This window comes from Choloepus didactylus, chromosome 21 (assembly GCF_015220235.1).
Source record: "Choloepus didactylus isolate mChoDid1 chromosome 21, mChoDid1.pri, whole genome shotgun sequence".
Taxonomy (NCBI): Eukaryota; Metazoa; Chordata; class Mammalia; order Pilosa; family Megalonychidae; genus Choloepus; species Choloepus didactylus.
The window spans coordinates 16,178,642-16,203,444 of NC_051327.1; the positions used below are offsets into that span (position 1 = coordinate 16,178,642).

Here is a 24,803-nt window from a genome sequence, read left to right on the forward strand (position 1 = left end):
ACAGACTCAGCCATGTTGAGGGGCTGACTCAGTGGATAACCTCGGTAACAGCAGACATTTACAGGGTGTTTACTAAGGATCAGGCACTGTCTAAATGCTTTACCTGCATTCACACATTTCAACCCATGAGGGGGTACTATGAAAATTCCCATTTTACAAGGTGGGAAGACTGAGGCCCAGAAAGGTTAAGCAACTTGCCCCAGGTCACACAGCAATGGTCTCACGAGTCCACTGGGCCTGCCTCCCTCGGCACTGTGTGGTTACCAATGTGGATTGTGTCACACACTCACCAGCACGCGGTCTCCCAGGCGCAGGTCCTTGTCGCCCCGCTTCACGGAGCCGCTGTCTGACAGGTTAGAGCCCGACTCGTTGCCCGTCCGGACAGAGCTGTTGAGGACGCTCTCCCGCAGGGGGATGACGCGGCTGGTCAGCGGGGGCGTGGCCGTGCCCGAGTGCAGCGACAGGTTCTGGGCGGTGAGCGACTCCACCGAATGGGTGTCACTGCCCGAGCCCTCGGCCGTGGGCTGCCGGGTCAGCTTGGAGGGCCGCGTGAAGATGCCCTGCAGCGTCGGGCACTCGAAGTAGCGCACGCCGCCCACCGAGCCGTCGTTCTTGCCCACGGGCTCGTCCAGCACCACGCCGGCCCACTGGCCCGGGGCGAACTGCGTCTCGCCCAGGAACTGCACCACGCCGGGCTTCACGCCGTTCACCCACACCCGCTCGCCCACCACGAAGTCCCCCAGGAAGTCATCGCCCACCTCGGCCGCCTTCAGGCCCGGCTTCTCGGGGGCGGCAGCTGCGGCAGCGGAGGAGGGGGGGCCTGATGCCTGCTTGTGCAGGGGGGAGCCTGTGGAGTGAGGAGCGAGGCGGCAGTTAGGGCTGCCCTGGGAACTGGACCCCCCGCGGCCCCAGGAGCACAAGGTCAGAGCTGGAGGCCCAATTCTGGCTAACTGATGGGGAAACTGAGGCAAGCATCACAGGAAGTGGAGCTCCAGCAGGCAACCTCGCTCTCTGGGCCTCAGGCGTCCATCCCCTGGTCTCTCCCTACACTTCCAGGCCCTCCAGAAGGTTCTAAGGATGAAAAGCTCTGGAAAATTCTGCCTCAGAAGTAAAGGCTTTCTAGTGCTCAAGGTCACTCAAAAGCAAGGGGCAGGACCCCCTACGTGGGATCTGACTCCTAGGGGTGTAAATCTCCCTGGCAATGCAGGATACAACTCCCGGGGAAGAATCTGGACCCAGCATCATGGGATTGAGAACATCTTGACCAAAGGGGGATACAAAATGAAACGAAATAAAATTTCAGTGACTGAGAGATGTCAAATGGGTCGAGAGGTCACTCTGGTGGACATTCTTATGCACTATATAGATAACACCTCTTAGATTTTAATGTATTGGAATAGCTAGAAGTAAATACCTGAAACTATCAAAATTCAACCCAGTAGTCTGGATTCCTGAAGACGACTGTATAACAATGTAGATTACAAGGGGTGATGGTGTGATTGTGAAGACCTTGTGGATCACACTCCCTTTATACAGTGTATGGATGGATGAGTAGAAAAATAGGGACAAAAACTAAATCAACAATAGGGTGGGATGGGGGGGATGATTTGGGTGTTCCTTTTTACTTTATTTTTTATTGTTATTCTGATTCTTCCCAGTATAAGGAAAATGTTCAAAGATAGACTGGGATGATGAATGCGTAGCTATATGATGGTGCTGTGAACAGTTGACTGTACACATGGATCATTGTATGGTATGTGAATATATCTCAATAAAACTGAATTTTAATTTAAAAAAAAAAAAAAGTCAGGAGCAGGGAAGAACCTATTCTTGAGGATTACACATCCCCCCCCAGCCCCGGGTGGGCTCAGGCCCTCAGCTTTTAACCTGAGACCACCCACAGCCCCTAGGAGGAACCCACATCTCATGGGGGTGCCTCTATTCCCCTCCCCCAGCCAGCCCCAGGCCCCCACAGAAGGCTCCCAACCTGTTTCTCGACACAGCTGCAGACATCCTGGGGCAAGGAAGGAGCCAGGAAAACCCTCTTCCCTCCTGAACCTCCCCCTTCCCCCTCCCCAGGCCTGCAGCCCCCCAGCTTCAAGGCTGCAGAGGCCCAGGGGAGCAGAAGGTGGGGTGTGGGGGTAGGGGGGGCTGGGAGGCCACTCTTGGAACTGGGCTTTCTGGCCTGAACTGGGCTTTGGGGTCCCCTGATCCAGCCCCTCCTTATAGGAAGACAGAGGGCACCTGCCTCCCAGGCTCCATCACGCTACAGATGCAGAAATGCACTTGGAGAAGGGAGGCCACCTGCTTGAGGTCACTCAGCGAAGCCACAGAGGCAGCCTGGAACCTGCCGTGTCTCTTCAGTGCCTGAGCTGCCTGGGACCTGGGCCCACCGGGGCCCCCTAGGAATGCAGGTGCTCAGGAAGCCTGCCCGTTTGTCCTCCCGGCCCACTCCCCACCCTGTCCTTGGAGGCCCCCATGAGCCTGCACCTCGAGGCCTGCAGCTGCCCCCACCTTCTTGTCAGATCAAACACCTGGCAGGGAAGGTCTCGTCCGCCTGCTCCTCCTTTCCAGAGGCCGATGGGCCTGCGAGATGCCAAGGGGCAGATGCAGGATGCGATCCGAAGTGCAGGCCAGTGGGGTCGTATCCCCATCAGCGTCCTCCAGACACCCAGGGTCAAGAAGCCCCGGGCCCCAGCCTGGCTGGTGCTGCCTCAGGGCCACACGGAGCCACCCACCCCCAGAACAGGGGGCTGACCGCCAAGGACAGAGTCTCGGTGGACAGGGAGCCACTGACTCCAAGGAAGATGGACATGCCCCACTGCTGAACTTTACTCACAGGCTCTGTGGAAGAGCTCACCTGACCCTCATGGTCCACCCTGCAGGTGGGAAGTGTCCCCATCTCACAGGTGAAGAAATGGAGGCTCAGTGGTTATCAGATGCTTTACCCAGGTCCCCAAACGGGGGCCACAGAGCCAAGCAGGTCCAGGACACTTTCATTCATCCAAGCATCCACCACCCCAAGCCCCACACAGTACAGTCACCCCAAATCCCAGACTCCTCCGAATGGACCCATTTACCAGGATCCAGCCAAACCCTCCAGTTCTCTTCAAGGAGGGAACATTCTCATCTTTTACTCCTTCCTCCATAGGGATGTGCCTTATGTTTTCTTATTTTAGTGGGTGGAAGCCTGGGTTGAATGACACCACCACCACCACCCCTCCGCCGAGGCTCCACTCTTTCACCACTGAGACTGCACACAGCAGAGGCCACAGTGGCACCGCACCCCAATCCCAGCTCTTTGCCACCCCACCGGCCCCTCGCGGCACAAAACTCAGAAAGTTATTTAATGCCTTGAAGCCCCGTGCCCTCCTCGGCACCTGTCGGATAATACACACCAACTGCACGGCAAGTGGACAGTAAATGTTGATATTACTATTATTCTAAGAATGGTTTATACTCAAAATGAGGAAGTAGGGAAGAAACAGAAAAACAACAGAGCCAGGAGCAGGGCTTCCAGGCTGGCTCTGCCACCACCTCACGGTGTGACCCTGTGCAGGTCATGCTACCTGCAGCTCAACGGGGGAAGCAGACGAGTCGCCAGTGGTCATCAGAGGCTGCGTGTGAGCATCTACTCACCCAGGCCTTGTCCGGCTAGATCCCTACTTCCAGGCCTGAGCTCCTGGGAGTCCACGGTCCCATTCTAGAACAGCCTCGTATTACACGGAGCCTCTGCTGACAGTAAATACCAGTAATGGGAACTGGGGACCCCCAGCCACCCCTTTGGATGGCAACTCCTCTCACCACCACCGTCTGCAGGTCAGATGGGCCCCACTTCCTGAGGAAAAGCAGCCACGGCAGGGAGGAAGCTGCCAATCAGACGGTGCCTCCAGCTCCCACGGAGCCTGGGGGGTCTGGTCACCAAAACAACAGCTACCCACGACACTGGGAATGTCATGAATCCCACCGAGGGGCTGGGGTGGGAAAGTTCATGTTGTATTTATGTTGCCACAATTTTAAAAAAAGAGAGACTAAATGGACAATGACAATTAGATGCAAGGCATGAGCCTGGAAATACATGAGCCTGGATTGGCTCTAATGACAGAGGAGAAAAGGCCCAAAAGGGTATTATTGGGACAACTGAAAAAACTAGAACATAGACTGTATGCTCAACATCAGTGTTAAATTTCTTGAACTTGAGAACTTTCCTTAAGATGGTTACATAAATGATTATCTCTGTTTTGAGGAGCATGATGTACACAACTACTCTCAAATGTTTAGAAAACAGACAGACAGACAGAATGCTACAACAAACGTGGCCAGATGTTAAAAGCTGGTAACACTGGGTGTCTGGGTAGGAGGTATGTATATTGGAGTTTTCTGTATCAGTTTTTATTATTTTTGCAACTGTCCTGTAAGTTTGAAATGATTTGAAAATTAAAGTTAAAAAAAAAAAAAAAAGCTACCACTTATGAAGCGCCTCCTGCATGCCCCCAGTGGACTGGACCCTTGGGTACACTTCATTCTTACCTTACAGATTAGGGGACAGAGGTTGAGAACTCGCCCAAGCTCACGGAGCCCCCCTCTTAACCGCTCCCCACCACGACGCACGCAAGACAGGTGCCGGTTCCTTCCGTTTCCCAAGCAGAGGGCTCCGTAACGTTTGCCACCTGACCCAAACCGTGCCGGCCCAGCCAGGAGCCTGTCTCTACCTGTCCTCTCTGTTTAGAGCCCAGAGAAGGGGTCCCAGGCCGAGGGGGCACCCGGGCTGCCTATTCTTGGCAGGACACTGCCTCTCAGCTGTCCTCCCCAGCTGTCCCAACCCAGGCAGACCCCCAGGTAATCTCCTCCTCTCCCCCACCCCGCCCCTCCCAGGGGTACACGGGCCCAGGGACCAGCTGTTTCAACAGCTGCTCAAATCCAGGTCACAAGCCTGGGGCAATCCCCACGCGGTCGCTTTGCTCATTCTTTGCTCTTTGTAGCGTACCTGGGGCAACCCCGGCCTCACAGGCACAAACCCCCCAATTCCCCCACTCACACTGGGAAGGTTTCAGCTGCCTGGGATTGGAGCCCCCAAAGCACCCTCACCCCCAACCCCAGTGACACACTTGCTAACTCGGGCAACCCCTTCCCGTTTCTGGGCCTCAGTTTCCCCATGTGGCCACAACAGGCTAGATCAGACACAGCAGGGTCCTGTCTGCACTGACCTTCTGCATGACCCACCTCTCCTCCCAGGGAAGCCGGTGTGAGCAGGTCAGAGCTACGGAGCCCTGGCTGGTGGGCCCTGCCCTCACAGGCCCCAAGCCAGGCAGCCCAGAAGCCCCCCGAGGGCAGGGCCTGGGCCTCACTTGCCCCTCCAGGTCCCCACTGCACTGTACACCTTCCTGAAAGCTAAGGGCCACGCTGACCCCCAGCCGGGCCAGTGGCATGGACCTAAATCCCACATGAGCAACTGATTCCTTTCTCCCAGACAGCGGATTCCCAAACAGACATAAGGCACTAGGGAATTTATCATGGGTTTCAAGTTCAAAGCAGAACCCTACAGAAAAGGGCTAAGGGACGTGGCAGCTGGCAGCCTGGTCCAACAGCAGGTGGGGGCAGGGGGCTCGATGGGGGTGCCCACCCCTGTCTGGGGAAGTGGGGACAGGCCTTTTCCAGGCCTCTCACATCTCTGCCACCAGGGACTCCATTCGCTGAGCCCCTAGGAGGGGCCAGACCATGTGCTGGACGCTGGGGACATCAGGCATGGGCCAAACGAGGGCCCGCAATGCAGGGAACCAACAGGACGGGAAGCTACAACTCAGCTCACCAAGGGCAAGCTGAGGGAACACGGTGGGGTGGGGTGGGGAGCGGGCTCAACCATGAATGGGGGCGAGGCTACTCCCAGAACCCCCTGCCCCAGTTAGCCCTGCCACTCGCTCCCTCCCTCGCCTCCTGCAGAGCACGCTCAAAGGCCCCCTCCTCAGGGAAGCCTTCCCTGACTGCTTTACCTAAAAGTCCACCCAGCAACGCTCTCCGCCCCCTTACCCTGCTTATTAGTCTAGAGCTTTCTCTCGTTACCTGATTACGCCTGCCTCTCCCAACTCACAGGGAAGCTCAAGAGAGCTTTGCTTCGTCTCCAGCATCCAGCACAGCCAGACATGTGGCAGAGGCTCAATGCGAGCGGAATCGCCCTGCCTGCTCGGAACAGGGCCCCACACCCCAAGGCCGCCCCACCGGGCAACATGGAGGATCTTCGCACCCTGCACTATAGGGGAGTCATTCCCATTTCTTCTGTCAAGGAAACTGAGGCTTGCTCCAGACAGCTTCCAGCTCACCTGACGTCCTCCCACATCAGCATCCCCCGTCCTCCTGCTTTCCCTGCATCTCTCTGGGAAAGCCAAGAATCCTGCTTCTCCTTGCAGAAATGCAAACCTCCACTCCCCTCTGCCCCCTCAGGGACCTGCCCCTCCCCTCCCCTCCATCTTCACCTTCTCCCCCCACCGGTCATCTGACAGAGCCCCTGTGGCATGAACCCTCCACTCACCCAAGATCCACAAATGATTTTCCCCACTGTATCCCTCTCCTCCTGCCACCCTCACTCCTTCCCAGCAAAGAAGCTTTTCTCCCTCTATTTAAGTGTTTATTACACAAGTCACTCATACTCATTGCAAAAAAATTAGAAAACATAGGTTAGCAGGATTTTTTCTTAAGTTAAGGCCCCCTTGTTCCACCACCCAAACACAATCCCAGCTAACAGCTTGAAGGAGGGCTCCGGGCTGTCTGCTGAGCGTGCACGTGTGACGTAAGCGCGGCCTGCTTAAGACAAAATCAGAAACACCAGTGGGGCCCTATTTAAGACATTCTCTCGGTCCCCGGCTCTCCTGGCACTGGGGGTTTTTCAATCAGGCAGGTGCCTAGAGAGAACTGGCTCTTATCCCCAGACTCCACTTGGCTTCCTGGTTGCTCTCTGACCTCCTGCTCCTCCTCATGCCCCCGCAGAGGCCCGTTACCAGCCGGGAGGTGCCCGATGCTGCCGATCCCCCTCCTCAAAGGCTCCTGCTGTGTGGTGACAGGTGGGCTCTCCCACCTCTGCCCAGCACACAGCCTCCGTCCCTTCCTCTCTCCATGCATGTACCCCCAATGGCGAGCAAGAACTGCCTCTAGGGGGGAAAAAGCACCCAGCTCTGATGTGCAGCATTTGCCAGTTTCCGTGGTGTAGATTCTCCCACCATGGCCAAGGTCCAGCCACCAAGGTGAGTTCACCGCACGCGGAGTTGGGGAGAGAGGCGTGGCAGTGTGCTGTTATATAAACACCCACCACGTACAGACACCGTTAGGTGTAGTGAACGAATCAGAAGTCATGAGTTTGGAATATTTACTACCTGTGTTTTTAATAGGATTGATTTAATTGTAAGTTCATACAACCTGAATTGTAATAATGGCTGTGCCAACCAACTGGCTGGCAAAATGCTTGAACATCTCACAATTGGTTTTTGGGAACCGGCATGGGCTGGCTCCCGGCGTCCCCCTGGTGCGGCCGCAGCTGGCAGCCTGGATACATGGGGTCCCTCTCAAGTCTCTACAGACCCCACAGATGAGGGAAACGAGGAAGAGGAAGCTGAGAAGAAAGCACCGGGTCCCTGACCTCTGTCCCCAACCCAGGGGTGCGGAGGGGTGAGGCGGGAAAATGTCCTATTACTCCGGTTGGTAGTTGGGGAAACCCCATCCACACTGTGCCCCCTAAAATCTAACCCACTCCTGCAGCTTTACCTACTGTTCATTTCTTCTTTCTTAAGAGACACGAATAAATTCTCCTAGTGAAAGATCCAAACAGCACAGGGAGGTGGAGAATGAAGTTAGTCCCCACCTTCTCCCTCTGGTCAAGACCCCTCCCCAAGCCACCAGCCAGTGCTGGAGCCTGGATGTCCCCCAGGACCCCGCACTCGCCACTTGGAACCAAAGGGACCCCCTTCGCCAGGGTAACTCCTAAACCCATACCTCCCACCCAGCCCTACGGCCCCACCTGAGCTCAGGCCCAAGAGGTCACACTTTGCCCAGCACAGCAGGCTCCAGAAGGCTCTCCCAGCCTCGGTCTCTCCTCCTTCACCCCGTCCCTGCTGCAGCCCCCCTCTACACCCTTCACAGCGAGCCCTCGGAAAGGCCAACCCGACCAGCCGCCCCAACTCCCCCTGACTCTCTACTTAGGGACCTCTCTTGGCCACTCTTTGACTTTCATAATGAGCCCATGTTACTTTTGCATTTAAAAAGTGAAGTGTAATATTTAAAAAAAAAACAAAACAAATAAGTAGGGAATGTAATCTTGGGCCCATGTCCCCAGGGGATCATTTAGAAGGAAAACAACTGACTCACCTGTCATTCACCAAAATAAAAACCTGAATCTCAGTGCCAAACAAGAAGGGATGGTTATATAAATTGCAGTAAAGTCATGCAGGTGATTAAACCTTTAAAAATAAACTGTCCAAGTTCCATGGAAAAGGCTTTATGACATGCTGCAGGGTCTGGCGGTGTCCTAACATCCGACACGACACTGGCACAGGAGCCTGGCAGTGGAGGGGTGGGGATGGGAAAAAGGCCCAGGATAAAAAGGAACCAACCCCAAAAATCCACTAGAGGCCCTGCCTAAACCCACAGCTGAGGGGTGAGCTGAACCCAGCCCTCTGTCCCTAACAGCCACCCAGGAAAAAAACCTCCCAGGGCTGGGATCTAATCCTGCAAGGAGGCACTCAACTCCCAAAGTTCCCTGGAACACAGTCCCACAAGATGTTAACAGGTATTACAGGAAAAAAAAGACAAAAACCTCCAAGTTCAAATAAGTTCAAAACCCAGCTAAGGTTGCTTTCCTGCAGGACTTTTCAGAGGCTTTAATATGCTAATGTATACTGTGGCTGCCCAGAAGGGGCTATAAATAAGGTGACCACTGAAGGCAGCCAAGCCCCAAGCCCGGGACAGGAGGAGCTGTAATATTTGGGCCAAGAGTGCAGCACAAACCAGGTGGTCACCCAGGGCCTGACACATGGCATTTTTCCCTTTACCATAGAAGAAAATCTCACCCAAGCCCCCAGACCAGCTCAGACACCCCTCGTCCTCGCAGCCACCACTGACATGTACCCTCCCCACCCCAAGGGGCTCAGTTCTTCCAAGCCCGACTTCCAGGGGCGCATCTGTGCCCCATCCGGACCTGCATGGACCTCCCCCTCCATCCCTCAGAGCCCCTGGACTGGCCACAAGCCCAACTACCCTCCCCTGGAGGTCCCTGGAGACCCCAAAGCCTCCTCTCCCCAGCAGGTGCTCAGAGCGGAGGTCATGACAGATGGGCAGGGGTCTCCACCCCGGGTAGGCAGCTCTTTCCCGGGGAGCCCCCCGGCCACCTTCCAGTCAGCAACTCCGATTGCCTCAGCAGACACAGCCTCCAGGGAGGACTGAGACCCCCAAGCACCAAGGCAGGGCCCACCTGAGGGACACCCCCCACCCAGGCCTCCAGGGGCCCAGCTGCCCCTCTGCTACGCCACCAGCGGTGCCGGCCATCACTGAACAGCCTCCATCAGCCAGGCCCCGAGTCCCAAGGGCAGCTGAGCCTCCTCCTCGGACCAAACAACCCAGAAGCCTGCATCCGCACCCCTTACCCCACGCCGGGAGAACAGAGCCCCACCCAGTGGGCCTGGCCAGAACCTGGGGGGCCCGAGAGGCGGGAGCTTACCCTGGAAAGAACAGAGCCAGCTCCCCATGGAGACGCCCCGCTGCGGCCATGCCACCGGGTGCTGGCTGTGCCGCCCCCACCCCCAGATCAATACCGGGCGACGCCAGGAGCATCTGGAGGCCGCCCTGCCCCCCGCCTGGCCACGGCGAAGCTGGCTCGGCTTCCCGGTCCTGATGCCGTTAGGAAGTTTAGGATGTGGTCAGGAGAGGAGAGGCGAGGAAGGCGACCTTGCAGGAGGGCATGCTGCCCGGGGCCCGCGCCGGCTCTGCGGGAGAAAGGGCCGGAAGCACGAGGCCTGGGCCTGAGCCCTTACCCTGCTCCTGCACAGGTTGGCACAGCATCTCGGACAAATCACTTAACTGAAAATGGGGACAACTCCACCTGCCCCAGCATTCCTGCCCCAGGGCTGTGGGGCAGCCAGCAGAGGATCCTGGGTACGAGAAACATAACGTCTCTGGGGGCGTGAGGGGGCAATGCCCAAGTTGCCAGGCCCGGTAGGTGCCACCCTCAGCACCAAGGCTGGCTTCCACCCCTGGAGCTCCCCCGGGGACAGGGGCGGTCCAGGGCCCTGCTCACTAAGTCAGAATGGAACTGAAAAGGCCCCGTGCGGGCCCTTTGTCTTTAGGAGCTGGATGCTCAGCTCCCTGGAGGGGACCCCTTAGAGCCAGCCCAGCGTGAGTCCAGCTCCGGCCCCACCACCCTCAGGCTCTGTAACTCTGGGCAACTCAGCTGGAGCTGGAGTCAAGCCTCAGTCTTCTTATCTTTAAAATGGGGGCAAGAGCCACCATGCCACTGGGCTTAGTGAGAAGGAAACCTAAGACACCTGCCGCAGAGCTTACTGTGACATGGGGGGCAGTGTGTGTGTGTGTGTGTCGGTGTGTGTGTGTGTGTGTGTGTGTGTGTCGGTGTGTGTGTGTGTGTGTGTGTGTGTGTGTGTGTCGGTGTGTGTGTGTGTGTGTGTGTGTCGGTGTGTCCAGCGCTGTCCCCAGGCTCAGGCCTCTGGGTTGGACCACAGTGTCAGGGACGGGGAGAGCTTCAAATCGAGGTCCTGCCTGCTCTGCCAGAGGGGCAAGGGCACAGGGGGCTGGACAGCAGCACGTGACCCCCAATCCTTTGCTCAGCATTCCCCCAAGTCCTCGTCCAGGTCACTGCAGCCCTTCCTGCTGGGGCTGTGGGATGCCTCACCCACAGCCTATCCTGTCCTCCCCCGACCTGGCTCAGTCAGGTCCAGCCTGCTGCGGACTCCCCTTTACTCCTCAACCACAGCAGGTGGCCCCTGCCCCCAGAGGGAGGGCCACACCCCCAGCCAGGCCTGGTTGCCCCAGGTCAGCAGCTCCCCGACTCCCGATCTCAGCCCTGAGTCTGGCCCCGGCCTTCTCAGCACTCTCCCCATTGTCCACTCAAGCCGCTTTCCCTTCCTCAGATATCTGAAGCCTTGGGGCCTTCGCTGTGGCCATTCCCTCTGCCTCGATGCTGTTCCCTACTCTCTGCTGGGTTGGTTCCTGCTTGTCACTCAGATCTCTGCCAACATCTCCTCCGGAGCAAGCCGTTCCTTGACACCTGGTCTCAAGTGGCCTCCGGGGACACCATCACGCCTGACTGCACTGCCCCCAGACCACCCTCCTGCTCACAGCTTGGACCACCGCCCGCTAAGAGGAGGACGCGGACACAAGCCCCTCACGGCTCACAGGGCAGGGTGGGGATAGGTCCAGGCCCCGTCCCTCATTCCTCAGCCAATTCCCCAGCCCAGAGGCTGAGCTCATGTTTTGGAAGGCGGCCACTGCCCTGATTCCCAGGGAACACACCAGCCTGCAGCCCCCCACTCATCACTGCCAGCCTCTGGGCCCTGGTGCCTGCCCCTCACACAAGACCCTCTGCCTCTGATGGGGGTGGAACCTAGAGCACCCCAGAGAGCAGATGGCCAGTTCCACAGGGTGGGTGAAAGAGCCCAAGGAGCCGAGAGGAAAGGGGGGGCAGCCTCCCGGGTGCTTCCTCCAGCCCCTCCTCCCCTGACTCCCGGGAGTGGGAACAAAAGCAGCTCCAGCCGGCATCCTCTCTGCCCCTCTCACTGGGTTTCGCAGCCTTGGCCAACTGCTCCCAGCTCACCCACCCCTCGCTCCAGCTTGGGTGTCTCCCTCGGATGGGCAAAGGCAGCAGCGGGTGCCAGAGCGGGGGGTAGGGCACCCCCAACCCAAGCCCAGCCTCAAGCCTTGAGCCGCTGTCCATCCCCAAGTCGGGCCCCGGGGCCTGGCTCGCCAATCAGCCAGGCATTTGCAGGGTGACCACCCCCTTTCAGAGCAGCCCTGCAGGGGTTGGGGGTCAACAGATGGGTCAGACCACCCGGCCCCCACCCTCAGGGGCTCCAGACGACAGTGCGGTGCCACCAGGAAGCAACCAGCATCCCTCGAGAGACTGTTAGGCATGTGCCTAGGAAAAAAGACTGGAAGGAAATATACCCATGATGGCCACGATTGGGTTAAGTGGTAGGGTAATGGATAGTTACCACTTTCAAAATGTTCTGCAATGAGATTACGGATGGGCGAAAGAAAAAGACGTTAATCTTTAATGAGCTTCGCACCTGCAGGCACTTCTCATTATTAACTCACTGGATGCCACAAAGGGAGAAATGGTCTGAGCCCAATTGTGGGTGAAGAAACAGGCTCAGAGAGGTTAAGTCACAGAGACACAGAGCTGGGCGGGGTGTGAGAGCTGCATCAGAGCAAGATCAGGCAGTAAGGAGGGATCCCAGAAGGTGCCACTGGGCTCTACCCCTGAAGGGTGCACTGCAGCCCCAGGGTGGGGCCTGGCCAGTGCCCTCTGCAGCCAGTGGGCTATCCAAGCCCCCCACCTACCTCTGATCAGCCCAAACTCAGCTCGCTTCCTGCCTCTGCCCACGCTCTCCCCACACCACCTGCTGGTCCCGCCTCCTCCTCTTCTTCACAGTTACAATTCCCACATCCTCAAGGCCCTGCCAGCTCACTGCTGCTTCCTCCAGGCAGTCCTCCCTGACTACCCACCCACGATTGTCAGCCCTTGACCTTGCAGCCCAGGCAGTGAGCACGGACATCCTCCGAGCCTCACTTCACTCTTTCTCTTAGCAAATCAAATTCATTCCAGCTCAGGGCTTTTGCATGACCAGGAACACCCATTCTCTCCTGGTTTTCTCTCACCTGGCTCCTCATTGCTTAGGAATACCTTCCACAAGCGAGGAGAGATTTGCCACCCTGGAGGGGGAGGCTGGGTCTTCAAAGAAGGCTGCACCGGGCAGAGCCTGCCTGTGAGCTCTGCCCCTGGGCCTCACCCCGTGGCTTCCTCGCCCTCTCACGCTGGGTATCTGCCTCTGCCCATGCCTTTGGCTCAAGCGGCCCTACATCCTGCCAGATTGAGCAGTGTGCCCTCTGGCCCTCTTTATCTCTCCCAACTTCGGTGCCAGTCGGATGAGATGGGTCATGTCCTACCTCGTTGGCTGGAATGTGGTCAATTAGCAAGGCTTTGAGCCTAAAGAGGTTCATCACAGCGTTAATTATCAAAGTGCAAAATAAGAAACAACCATGATTTTCAACTGCAGAGATGGGTAATAAAATGTTTTCAAGCCCTTCTCTTGTACTGTCCCTGATTTAAAAACTGCCAGTGGCTTCCCAGTGTTATTAGGATGTAAGTGAAATTGTCTGCACTGTCCCAAGCTGCCCCCAACCCGCCCACTCCCATCTCACCAGCAGGCACCCTTCCCCGTCCCCATCTCCCACCTCAGCTCTCACTACCTCCCTTATATGCAGTGTGCTCCCTTCTGCCACTGAGCCTTCGCACGTGCTGTTCTCTCTGCCTGGAATACTCCTGTCACCAAGTGAACTGCCACCTTCCAGCTCTTGCATCCCCTCCTTAGGAGAGCCTGTGCTGACCTCCCAGATCTGGCCAGGCTCTGTTACAGCATCTCATCACCCCAAGCCTCCCCTATCAGACAGGATCTCATTACCCCGAGCCTCCCCATCAGACAGGATCATCACCCCGAGCCTCCCCTAGACAGGATCATCATCCTGAGCCTCCCCATCAGACAGGATCATCATCCTGAGCCTCCGCTATCAGACAGGATCATCATCCTGAGCCTCCCCTATCTTACAGGATCATCACCCCGAGCCTCCGCCATCAGACAGGATCATCACCCCGAGCCTCCTCCATCAGACAGGATCATCACTCCAAGCCTCCCCCATCAGACAGGATCATCACCCTGAGCCTCCTCCATCAGACAGGATCATCACCCTGAGCCTCTCCTATTTGACTGGGAGCCCCACAAGGGCCAGGACCCCATCCCATTTGCTCAGAATTAGAGGCCCCAGGGCCAGACAGGGTCAACAAAGCAGGCCCTGCATCAATATTTGTTGAATGAATCAAGTATTCTGCAGCCATTAAAAATGATGCACACGAATCTTTATAATAACGTGAAAAAATGCACCTGATCACATAAAAAGAAAAAAAAGCAGGTTTGCAGGTTTGCAGGTTGTATATGCAGCATGACTGCAAATAGGTAAGAAGAAAAGTGCAAGGAAATAGACTAAAATGCTAACAGTAGTTGCCTCTGGGCAAATCCCCACTCTCTGCAACCAACTTCCCAAACAGCCCACAGTGGGCACATCTTATCTTACTTTTATCCTCAGAGAAAACAAGCACAGCTGAGCTCCACCCCCCACACGGCACCTGGTCCTGACCCTGCCCTGCACCAGCAGGAAAACTAGGTGGGGTCAGCCAAGGAAAGGTTAAAGGGCACAGGTTTGTGTCACAGACAGGAAGGCAGGCACAGAAGATGGGGCTCCTGGCCCCACTGGACTAACCTCAGCCCTGGGAGGAGGCTGAATGGGGGCAAAGGGGGTGCAGGAGGAGGCTGGGGTTGCTTCCTGGCTGGGAGACCTTGGGCAAGCGCTGTCCTTCTCGGGATCTCCACTTCCTCCCCTCTAAGTGGGGCCCACAGTGGTACCCACCTCCCCGAGTCGGGGGACCCCAAAAAGGGATGATGTATGTAAAGCCCCCATCAGAGCCTGCTCACTAGTTAATTGTTAAAGGGATCACAGTCAGGCTTAAAGAAGGACTCCTGGTGATCTGCCAGCCACCAGGCTGATCTGTGCTGCCTGTGTTCCTGGGGGGCTTCCAGAAGAAACACAGCCCCTCACCCCCACCCCCCTTGGCCCCGCGCACCTTCCTTGGAGCTGGTGGCCACGGCGGCAGCTGCGGCCGAGGCTGAGCCTGTGGACGTCCGGCCCACGGGGCTTGAATGCTTCCCCCCGCGGCCGGGGGGCTTCAGGCCGCTGGGCTTCTGCATGGTGGTCTCCTCGGCGGGCGGACGAGGGCCGGTGCAGATCACGTCCTCGCTGCCATCCTCGCTCACCTGCAGGCGGAGAGCAGGGGAGGTCGCATCACACGGTCACCAGACGCCGGGGCCCCGGCTGGCCCCCCAGAGCCCCCCGAGGCAGATGTGGCATATTCACAGGGCTCCGGCACCCCCTGCCTGACAGTCATCACCCTCATTTTTTAGATAGGGAAACTGAGGCACAGAGCAGTGCATCATGCGTGAGCCCGGGGTCATGCAGCGTGGCGGTGGGGTTGTCAGGACATGGGTCACAGTCGGCTGCACCCCGAGGCCTGGCACGTTCTCTCTGCCCACTTTCTGGGCCTGGGAGGCGAGATTCAGGAGCAAACCAAGCTGGGGGTCTGCAGTGGTGGCTGCATGAGCCCCCGGAGCCCTGCACCAGGACCACCGGGTCCGACGGCCACCAACAGGCTGGGCGCGGCCCTCATCAGAAGCAGAGGCTGGTGTGGATTCTCACCCACGGGGAGGCCCCGAAGGGTCACAACAACCCCGAAGCCCTGGGACCAGCCAACAACTCGCCACCCTCATGATGTGGGCTGGGTGAAGCAAAATCAGTCGATTAATCAATCGGCTAATTGTTCCCCTTGCCACCCGGGCCACATTCCAGCTTAGACGCACTATCCCAGCCCCTGCCCACTGTCCCCAGTTGTGGGGACCTACACCCAGACAGGCCTATGACCCCAGTCCCCCCCCTCGCCCGTGTGGCCGCCTGCCCCATCCCACACCACGACGGGCTTGCCCTCCCCTTCGCCCGCTGCTCCACCTTTGCAGCCTCACACTCGTGTGACAAAGCCAGGAGGGCGCAGCACCCACGACCCACAGGGGCACTTGCATTTACACAGGGACTCCCAAGAGTCTGCAATCGGGGTGACCTGTTCAGAGGACCAGAGGCAGGCACGATGGGACTGGCTGCAGGGGGCTGGAGGAGAAGCCAAAGGACAGCCCACCGTCCCCCGGCCCCTTCCCCCTCTGTCCTGCACACAGCCACTCCCGGCACCAAATGCTTATGGTGTGCTCACTACCGGCCAGGCCTGCCCTGTCCCAGGGCCCCAGGCGGGACTTGGCCCCTGCCCTTGAGGAGCACACTGCCCAATGGGGAGGGGGACCCGAGAGTACCATGGGGCAGATGGAGGGCCCTGGGTGACCTTGGGAACATGGCAGATCGATGCCCCCTGGGCCCTAAACTGATGCAGGAAGGGACTCTGTGTCCTCTGCCTTCTCCCCATATCCTTACCCCATCCTTCGTCACTGAACCTCATTCTCTTGAGAGAACCCTCTTCTCCATTCTTGACCCATATGACTTACATGGGGCTGACCCCACAGCCACTCCCGTAGTGGACACGTGACCCAGGCCTGCCTGGTCCGAGCCCCTGTGTTGGTTCAGGGAAGACCATGTGACCCGAGCCGGCCAAGGACATCGGGCCCTGGGACTCTCGCTGGAATCTCTAGAAGATACTCTGGGGCCCTGGGGCTGCTGGGGGAAGGGTGGAGTCCAGCTGCCGCAGAAGCCATCCCAGTTACCACATGGGAGACCTGCAGGGAACGACACCCCAAGGGAGGGAGCACAGCTGACTCCCTGGAGCTGCAGAGCCTGGATCCAGCTGAGCCTGAAGCTGTTCACTCAAGCTCTGCACTTAAATCAGCCAGCAAATCCCCATACCCGCACACATTGTTTTCTTTTCTCACCTAAGCCCATCTGAGGAACACTGTCACTTGAAGAAACCAATAAAGAAACCAACCCACACTGTTCTCAGCAAGAATATCACAGTGTCCTCAGAATGGCTCTCCGGCCGGCAAGATGAGTCAGCCACACTATCAGCTGCCCCGGCAGTCACGGGAAGGATCAGCTCCTCCCGCTGGGGCTGTTGGCCATAAGAGCAGGGAAAAAAGGGCTCCCCCAGGGCCAGGGTGGTGGCACCCACACCCCCAGGTGAGCTGTCGGGAGCACCGAGCACGCGTGCCAGCCCCGAGCCTGCCAAACCCAACATTCCAATCCCCTGATCCACTCCCCTGGCAGCTGGGGCCTGGGAGTCACCCAGTCGAGCTGGGGATTGAGGCAGCCCCTAAATCCAGAGCCTCCAGTGGCTGGGACACCCAGGAACCAGCCCTGGGGGCTTTGGCCATCTCCCTCTGAGAGCCTGGTGGGTGAAAGTGATGGTACCGGGGTAAAACCTCCCATCCCAGGGGCAAACAAATGGCAGCTTGGCTGGGGGAACCCGTCACACAGGAAATCCTGATACAGACCCTAATATGTGTGCAAGGAGACACCCCCCCAACCCCTGGCCCCTCCTCTGCCTAAAACCCTCCCAGAGAAAGCAGCTGCAAATTATATGTCTAACAGAGAGCTTGTATTCAAAATGCATTAAAAACTCTTACAACTCATGAATAAAGAGACAGAAAAAAAAAAAATGAGCAACATTTATTTTTACTCTATAAAATGTTTGACTTTTAAACAAATGAGTAAAGATTTGAACAGATATTTCACCAAAGAAGATCTACAAATGGTCAATGAGCTTGTGAAAAGGTGCTCAACACCATTAGGCATTAGGGAAATGCAGATCAAAACCACGAGATACCACCTTACCTCTACTGGGATGGCAAAAATAAAAGCAAAACAAAACAAAAAACCAAACATGACCAACCAAGGATGTGGGTGAGGACATGGAGCAAAGGGTTCACTAAGATACTGTGAAGTAAAAAATGGTACAAGCACCCTGGAAAACAGCTTGGCAGTTTCTTAAAAAGTTAAAAATCTACACCTACCACATTACCCAGCCGTCTAGAGAAATGAAAACCCATGTCTGCACAGACTTGAACACAATCGCGCAGAGCGGTTTTATTCACAGTACCCTCAAAGTGGCAACAACCCAAGCAGCATCAGGTGGTGAATGTAGCAACAGCGGGTATGGCCAGGCCGGGGAACACTACTCAGCAATAAAAAAGAACCACCGACACATGCAACAACAGGGACACTGCTCAAAGAAGCCAGAGAGAAAAGACTCCTTACTGTGTGATTCCATTTATATGACGTTTCTCTAAAAGGCAAAACTACAGACACGGAAAGCAAAGCAGTGGCTGCCTGGGGGGAGCAGCGGGGACTGATGGCAAACGGGCAGGAGAGACCTTTCCGGATAGTAGAAATGTTCTAGAACTGAATTGGGGTGATGGTTGCACAAATGTGTATTTATACCAAAATTCATCACATGGCTCACTTAAAATGGGTGAATATTATGGTATGTAAACGGAATCTCCCATTTTAAAAAGTGTTATAAAAAAACAAAACCGTCTCGGCTTGCCAACTCCGGGGAAAAGCTGGTGTAGTGCGTGGCCTCCCTGGTTCCCTCACCTCTCTGCCATCACCTCCTCCACCCTCGCTTTCCCTCGTCCACTCCCCTCTAGCCCCAGTGGCCTCTGGCTGCTCTTCGATTGCATCATGAGCATGCTCCAGCCTCAGGGCCTTGGCACACGCTGTTCCCTCTGCCTGGAATGCTGTTCCCTCAAATATCCCATGGTGTGTCCTCACCTCCTTCAGGTGTCTGCTCAAATGTCCCCTTCTAAAATCGCAGCCCCCACCCAGGAGGGCAGGAACTTGGGTTTGTTTGGTTTTCTATGCTACTGTTGGTCCTGACGGAGGTGCCTGGTGCATAATACCTGCCCGATAAACCCCTGTGGAATGAATGAGTGACGCTGGCCCATGGGGGTGAGAGGCTGAGGAGGCCCGGCTGCCACTTCACCCAGCACCCAGGACTGAGCGCTGAGGGTGACCAACCCAGCTGGCCGTCGGACACCCCTGCCCTACATGCAGGTCCAGTTCCCCACTGGTCAACGCACCCTCAGGGGCAGGGACCAGCAGCATAACCGTGTCCCCGACACTGGAGGCCCCCCAGCCAGCCTTCCACTGAAGACCCTGCATTTTCTCACCGCTCGCTGCACACGTCCCTGCCTCGGAGCCTCTGCCCGTGCCTTTCCCCCCACCTGCTTCACTTCCCATTCAAACCCACCTGATTTTTCAACACCTAGTCTGATGCCTCCTCCTCCAGGAAATCTTCCAAGCACCTGGGGCCCACTGAGACCTCAGGATCACATGCTAAACTGCACGGAGCGACTTTACTATTCTCCTTTTTCTCTACTTTGCCTCCTAAGAGCTCTTGGGCAGCCTCAGGAGAAGCCACCATCTCTTCCCACTGAGAATCCAGCCCCACAAGGGTGCCAGGCACAGAGCCCTGATCCCAAAGCCCCAGGGACCTGAGCACATCTGCTGAGGCCCACAGAACAGGGGCCACAAATCCCCAAGGGCACTCCTCGCAGGGGAGGCTTCCGGAGGCTCCCACCACTGCCCGGCTGCCTTCCCGGACCCCGATGTTGCCGACAGCCAGCAGTTATGAGAATTCATTGTGTGCCCGTCAGCCCTCACCAGGCCCTGCCGAGGCAGCCACTGCCTGACAGCCGGAGCATCCGAGTGCAGAAAAGGTCGGGGATTCACCCAGCGACACAAGTTGCCATGAATGAAGCTCCCACCCTTCCCTACTTCCCTGGAATAACATTTGTGAGACCCCTGGCCTCTGGTGGGGGGTGCAGGGGGGACGGGACCTACCCGCTGGGTCTGACAAAGGAGACAGAGGAGCTGGCGAGCGGGGAGAACCAAGGCGCCATTCATGGCCACCCCCAGCCCCGCAGAGGGCTGCAGGCGGCAGGGACAGGCAGGGGGTGGGCGGCCCAGGCCCCTCCAAGGGGACAAGGAGGAGAACGGCTATACGGGAAGAGGGGAGGGGCCTCGGGCCAGCAGCCCCTTTGGGACTCAGCCTAGTTCCTGAGACAGAGGAAGAGAAGGGGCTTCTTGGAAAAAGCTGGGACCACTGACCAACTGGCCTCCCCGCCACACTGCACTCGACGGGCAGGGCTGGGGGGGCAGAGGGAGGAGGCGGGAGCCCCGTGCAGCTCCAGTCTGGAACCTCATCTTTGCCCCGAGGGGTGCAGACACCCCGGCCAAGGAGAGGATCAGTTTCATGACCATCCGCACACAGGAGACCAAAGCATCGCTGCCTCGTGGAGGCACTAAGAGGGAGTCAGAGCATGCACCCCACAGGGCCCCCTCCCTGCCTGGCACAGGAGCTGCCCAGGAAACGGCAGCTGTCGCTCTTCTCCGAGCTCGGTGCCTGCGCCGGCCTCCTCCAGGGACCTGGGCGGTCGTGGCAGGCGAGAGTGGGGCGGCTCCAGCCCCACAGGCCCCCTTTGTGCCGCCGTCATCTGCCAGTGACTGCATTCAGGGGTTCCGTTCCAGCTGTCCCGGGGGGCGGACTGCAGCGTTTCCGTGGGGACGAGGTCCAAGAATTCTCCACCAATCAGCAGTCGGGGAGGCGGCCCCCACAGAAGTGGGGGAAAGGTGCCAAATAGGACAGTGGAGCCCATCTCAGGCCTGCCAGCCCCGGCCCCGGAGGGTGAGAGGCGGGCTCTGGGAAGCCGGGCCCAGGACCAGACGTGCCAACCCAGGGGAGGGCAGGGGGGCACAGGGACACAGATGCCAGCCAAGGCCACTGCACGGCCCAGCTCTCACTGAGGTCAGCCTCCCCCTGAGAGCAGTGGCTCTCCTTTGGGGGCTCAGGGGCAGTCAGGGTGCCCACATCCCCCCCCCCCCCGACCACCTCTGGCCACTGTCGCCAGCCCTCCTCTCCTGAGCCTGTGCCCCCATGCCCAGCCCCACACTGCACCCAGAGATGGACTTGGCGCAGCCCCCACCCACCCAGGGTGCGCTCACGGCAAGCCCTAACTCATGGTCATGGGGAGACCAGGTGGGGGCACCCGAGGGGCAGAGGGCTGAGGGGCTCCCCAGGGGACCCCAGGGGAGGCCCAGACCATGCACTTCCAGGCCGACCAAACAGCTGGGGAGTCGGGCTGACGTGGGGAGGGGGTGCACCCAGAGCCGTGGAGGGGCAAGCGGGATCTCTGCTCTGGGGGCATGAGGGACTGCAGAAGGATTCCAAGCCAGGGGCTGCTCCCCTTGGAGGTGCACTTCAGCCAAACTGCGCTCGGGAGCCACTGTGGACCACGGGCAGGGGCTGGGGGGCTGGGGGGCTGGGTGTGCTGGGGACTGCTTTGCCAGACAAGGAAGGCAAGATGAGGTCTGAACTGGGGCAGGGGCTGGACGGGGAGAGGGGCAGAGGAAACAAAGGCTGCGGGATTTGGGGGCGAGGAGGAAGGGGAGTGAGGGGCATAAAGGGAGGGCCCAGGGCGGACAGGCAGGTGGGAGAATCTTCCTGGGAGGAGGCCAGGGCTGGAGGGGTCCCAGTTGGGGACATGCTGGGTGGGGGGCGACTGAGGGACCTGGAGGGCGGTGGGGTCATGGGTGAGTCACGCTGGGCAGCTGAGGCTGGGGAGCATGAAGGCGCAGAGGTCTGGAGCACCCACTGTTATGTAACGTGGGGGGTGGAGGGGAAGAGGAAAGGGGCCACGGAGTGCCAGCTTCGGGGCGACCCTAAGACAGGAGAAGGAATAGGACCCGCCTGCGCAGGGGATCCTGGTCACCGGAGAAATGCAAATTCAAGCCACCAGGAGCTCCCATTTCACGCCGGATCAGATGAACAAAAAGGCAGAAAGCCTGAACCATGAGGCCTGGAGCCACGGGCTGCTGGGAGAGGAGCAGGCACACGCCTGGGAGAGTGCTAGCCCCCAACTCCATCCAGGAAGGTGCACCCGGGGACCCAGCCAATCCTCAGCAGGCACACGCCACGGGACACGCCTCGGGCACACGCCACAGGACACGCCTCGGGAACATGCCACGGGACGCGCCATCGGGCACACGCCATGGGACATGCCTCGGGCACACACCATGGGACACGCCTCGGGCACACACCTAGGCCCCTTGGCTGGCCTCTGTCACAGCAGGGAGATGGTTTTCTGGGGTAGGGCTGGGGTGGGGTAACTGAGGGCTTTGTTTCTATCTGTAAGGTTTGTTTAAATCTCGTGGGTGTACACAGGTCTTCACTGTATTCCTGTTTTACCCATTTGAGCGCCTACAGCATTTCATAATCAATTTTAAAATTAAAAAATATTACGACAGACATGGGGGTGAGGGAGAGGAAACAGCCCCCCTTCCCGCTCACACCCACCAAGAAGAATGGCGGGCAGGTTCCCCGCAAGGCAGGGCCCCCCAGGTGCCGGCCGCCCGGCCAAGGTTCCCTGAATGATGGGGCAGCCTCTTCCGGACTTGGTGTGGGCCCAGCCCCACCCCACTGAGCACCCCAACCCCCACCCGAGGAATCCGGCAGGGGGATTCACCAGCTCTGGCCTCACTGCCCACTCCCGACCCAGCCTGGAGGGTGGGCCCACTTTGTCTGTACTTGATAGATGGGGAAACGAAGGCTCTGAGCTAGACTAAGGCTGCCCAGCAGTGAAGCTAGAACCCCCACGTCCTCCAGGCCCAGGGCGTGCAGGGGGCAGGGCAGGCCTGAGACGGGCCCCTCCTGCCAGCCCTGCCAGCTGAGGAGGAAGCCAAGGCTCCCAGCCTCATACCCAGCTCCCCCCCGGGCCTGGGCGAGCCGGGCACACGGCGCCAGGCTGCCTGTGCCCCTCGTCCCCGCACCCACCCCTGCTCTCCCCCGGTCACTGAGGCCCCAGAGGAAGCTAGAGCCAGCCCAGGACGTGCGGGCCAGTGGCCGCGGCGCAGGGGGAGAAGCTAGAAGAAAGGGGCAGAGAAGGTCCCTGCTGAGGGTCCCGAGTCTCCCCGAGAGCATAGCGGCACCAAGGGGCCTGGCAGCCACCCCCAGGGTGGGAGACGCCAAGAACTGGAGCTGGAACCCAGGTTCCCCAGGGCTGACCGGGCTTCCAGGAGAGGGGAGGGAGGATGTGGGTGGGAAGACAGAGAGCGGGGTGGGCAGTGCCAGCCGGTGGGCTCAGCCGTGCAGGGCACTCAGAGCCAAGCAAGGGAAGGACAGAAAGAGACCCCCGTGGCCCAGTCGATCCCCAGAGTCTTGGACAACTGAGGCTGAGAGACAAGCCCAGGCCGGGAGTCCCAAACCCTGGCCCCTGCTGCCCACCGTCCTGTCTCCAAGCTCGGGGCCACAGTTTCCCCGTTCATAAACCACCAGCCTGGGGTGACGACAGAGCCCTGGAATGGTCGGCCTGATCTGGACACACTGGGGGGCTTGGCCATCTGCGCTCAGGCTCTGTGGCCCTCACAGCCGGGGCCCTCCCGCGGCTGCCCTATAATGCTGGGCAGGCATCCACCCCGCTCCGCTGGCTGGGGTCCCACAACCGGCCCAGGGACAACCACAGGCTCAGGTCACCCTCTGAACTTTCTTCCCCACCAGCATTCCCATTTCACAGAATGGGAAACCGAGGCAGAGAGGATCCACTCAAGGCCAAGGAGCAAGCAAACAGGACAGTGAGATGCAAGTGCCCGAAGGGACGAAAACCGGGCTGGACAGAGGGTCCCGGGGACAGGCAGCGCTCAGGGGCCCAGGGAGAGGAAAGCCCGCTGCGGTTACCCAGCAACTGGAGCAGGGCTGGAAGGAACCGGGTGCCTGGGTTCCCACAGGCCAGGGTGCTGACCCGATCGTCTCTCATTATTGCCCTTTTCACTTTTGATTTTCCCTGGCACCTCCGTCTGACACTTCCTGGCTGGAGCAGCTGCAGGAAAGCCCCTCCATCTCCCAGGCTCTCCTCCCCACTGTCAGAGTTTGCACAAGCAACCGAATAATACCCCTGAGCAAAGGAAGACCTTTACAATAAGTGGCCCTCGGTCAACTGGATAACCACATGGGGAAAAGAAAAAATCAGGATTCCCTCCATGGTAGGCAGAATAACATATCCCAACAATGGACCCTGAGGATACGTCAGGTTAAGTGGCAAAGGGGAATTCAGGTTGCTAACGGCTGACCTAGAGATGGGCCCAGTATCCCAAGTCATCCAGGTGGGTCAATGTATCCACGAAGGCTCTGGGAAGTAGAAGACAGAGGCAGGAGAGAAGGACGCAGCGAGGCAGCAGGGGACGGGGCACGAACTACTGGCTTTGAAGACACAGGAGGAGGGATGCGGGCCGAGGGGCTGCAGCAGCCTCTAGAGGCTGCAAAAGATTCTCCCCGAGAGCCCTGAGAAGGACAGATCTGCCACCTCCCTGACTTTAGCCCAGGAAGGCCCACCGCAGGCTCTGACCTCCAGAACAGTGACAGAATGCATTTGTGCTGTTTTAAGCCACTAAGTGTGTGGCTTACTTGCTATTTGTTACAGCAGCCATAGGAAACTAATACACCTACCTCACACCAGACACAGAAATCAATTCCAGACAGACAACAGATCTAAATGTGAAAGGCAAAACAATACAGTTTTTAGAAGAAAACCCAGAACATCTCCGTACCGTTGGAGGAGGCAAAGGTTCTTTAAACAGGACACAGAAACTGCTAATGATAAGGGAAAAGATTGATAAGTTGGACAATAATAAGATTAAAAGCTTCTGCATATCAAAAGACATGATTGAGAGAGAGTGAAAGGGTAAGGCACGAGGGAGAAAAGATGTTTGCAATTCATGTATCCGGCAAAGGATTCACACACAATATAGAAAGAACTCCAACAAATCAATAAGAAAGAGTTAGAAAAGTGAGAAGACTTGAACAAACACTTCCCCAAAAGGGTCTCCAAAAGGCCCGTAAACCTGTGAAAAGTTGCTCAGCATCATTAGTCATTACGGTAACACCATTTGCCCACCAGAACGGATACAGGGGAAAGGCTGACCCTGCCACGTGTCGGCGA

The 24,803-nt window shown here is 58.0% G+C and overlaps 1 protein-coding gene across 3 annotated transcripts in view; it reads right to left on the reverse strand.

The window, feature by feature from the left end:
• The window catches only part of CLIP2 (CAP-Gly domain containing linker protein 2), a 75,286-nt gene that overhangs the window by 42,586 nt on the left and 7,897 nt on the right, over nt 1-24,803 (reverse strand). For all 3 annotated transcript variants that reach the window (XM_037814457.1, XM_037814455.1, XM_037814456.1), the window contains exons 2-3: nt 14,888-15,077; nt 291-847 (exon numbers count right to left, since the gene is read on the reverse strand). In XM_037814457.1, the coding sequence (XP_037670385.1) occupies nt 291-847; nt 14,888-15,011 (681 nt within the window). In that variant the 5' untranslated portion in view covers nt 15,012-15,077. The remainder of the gene's footprint in view (nt 1-290; nt 848-14,887; nt 15,078-24,803) is intronic.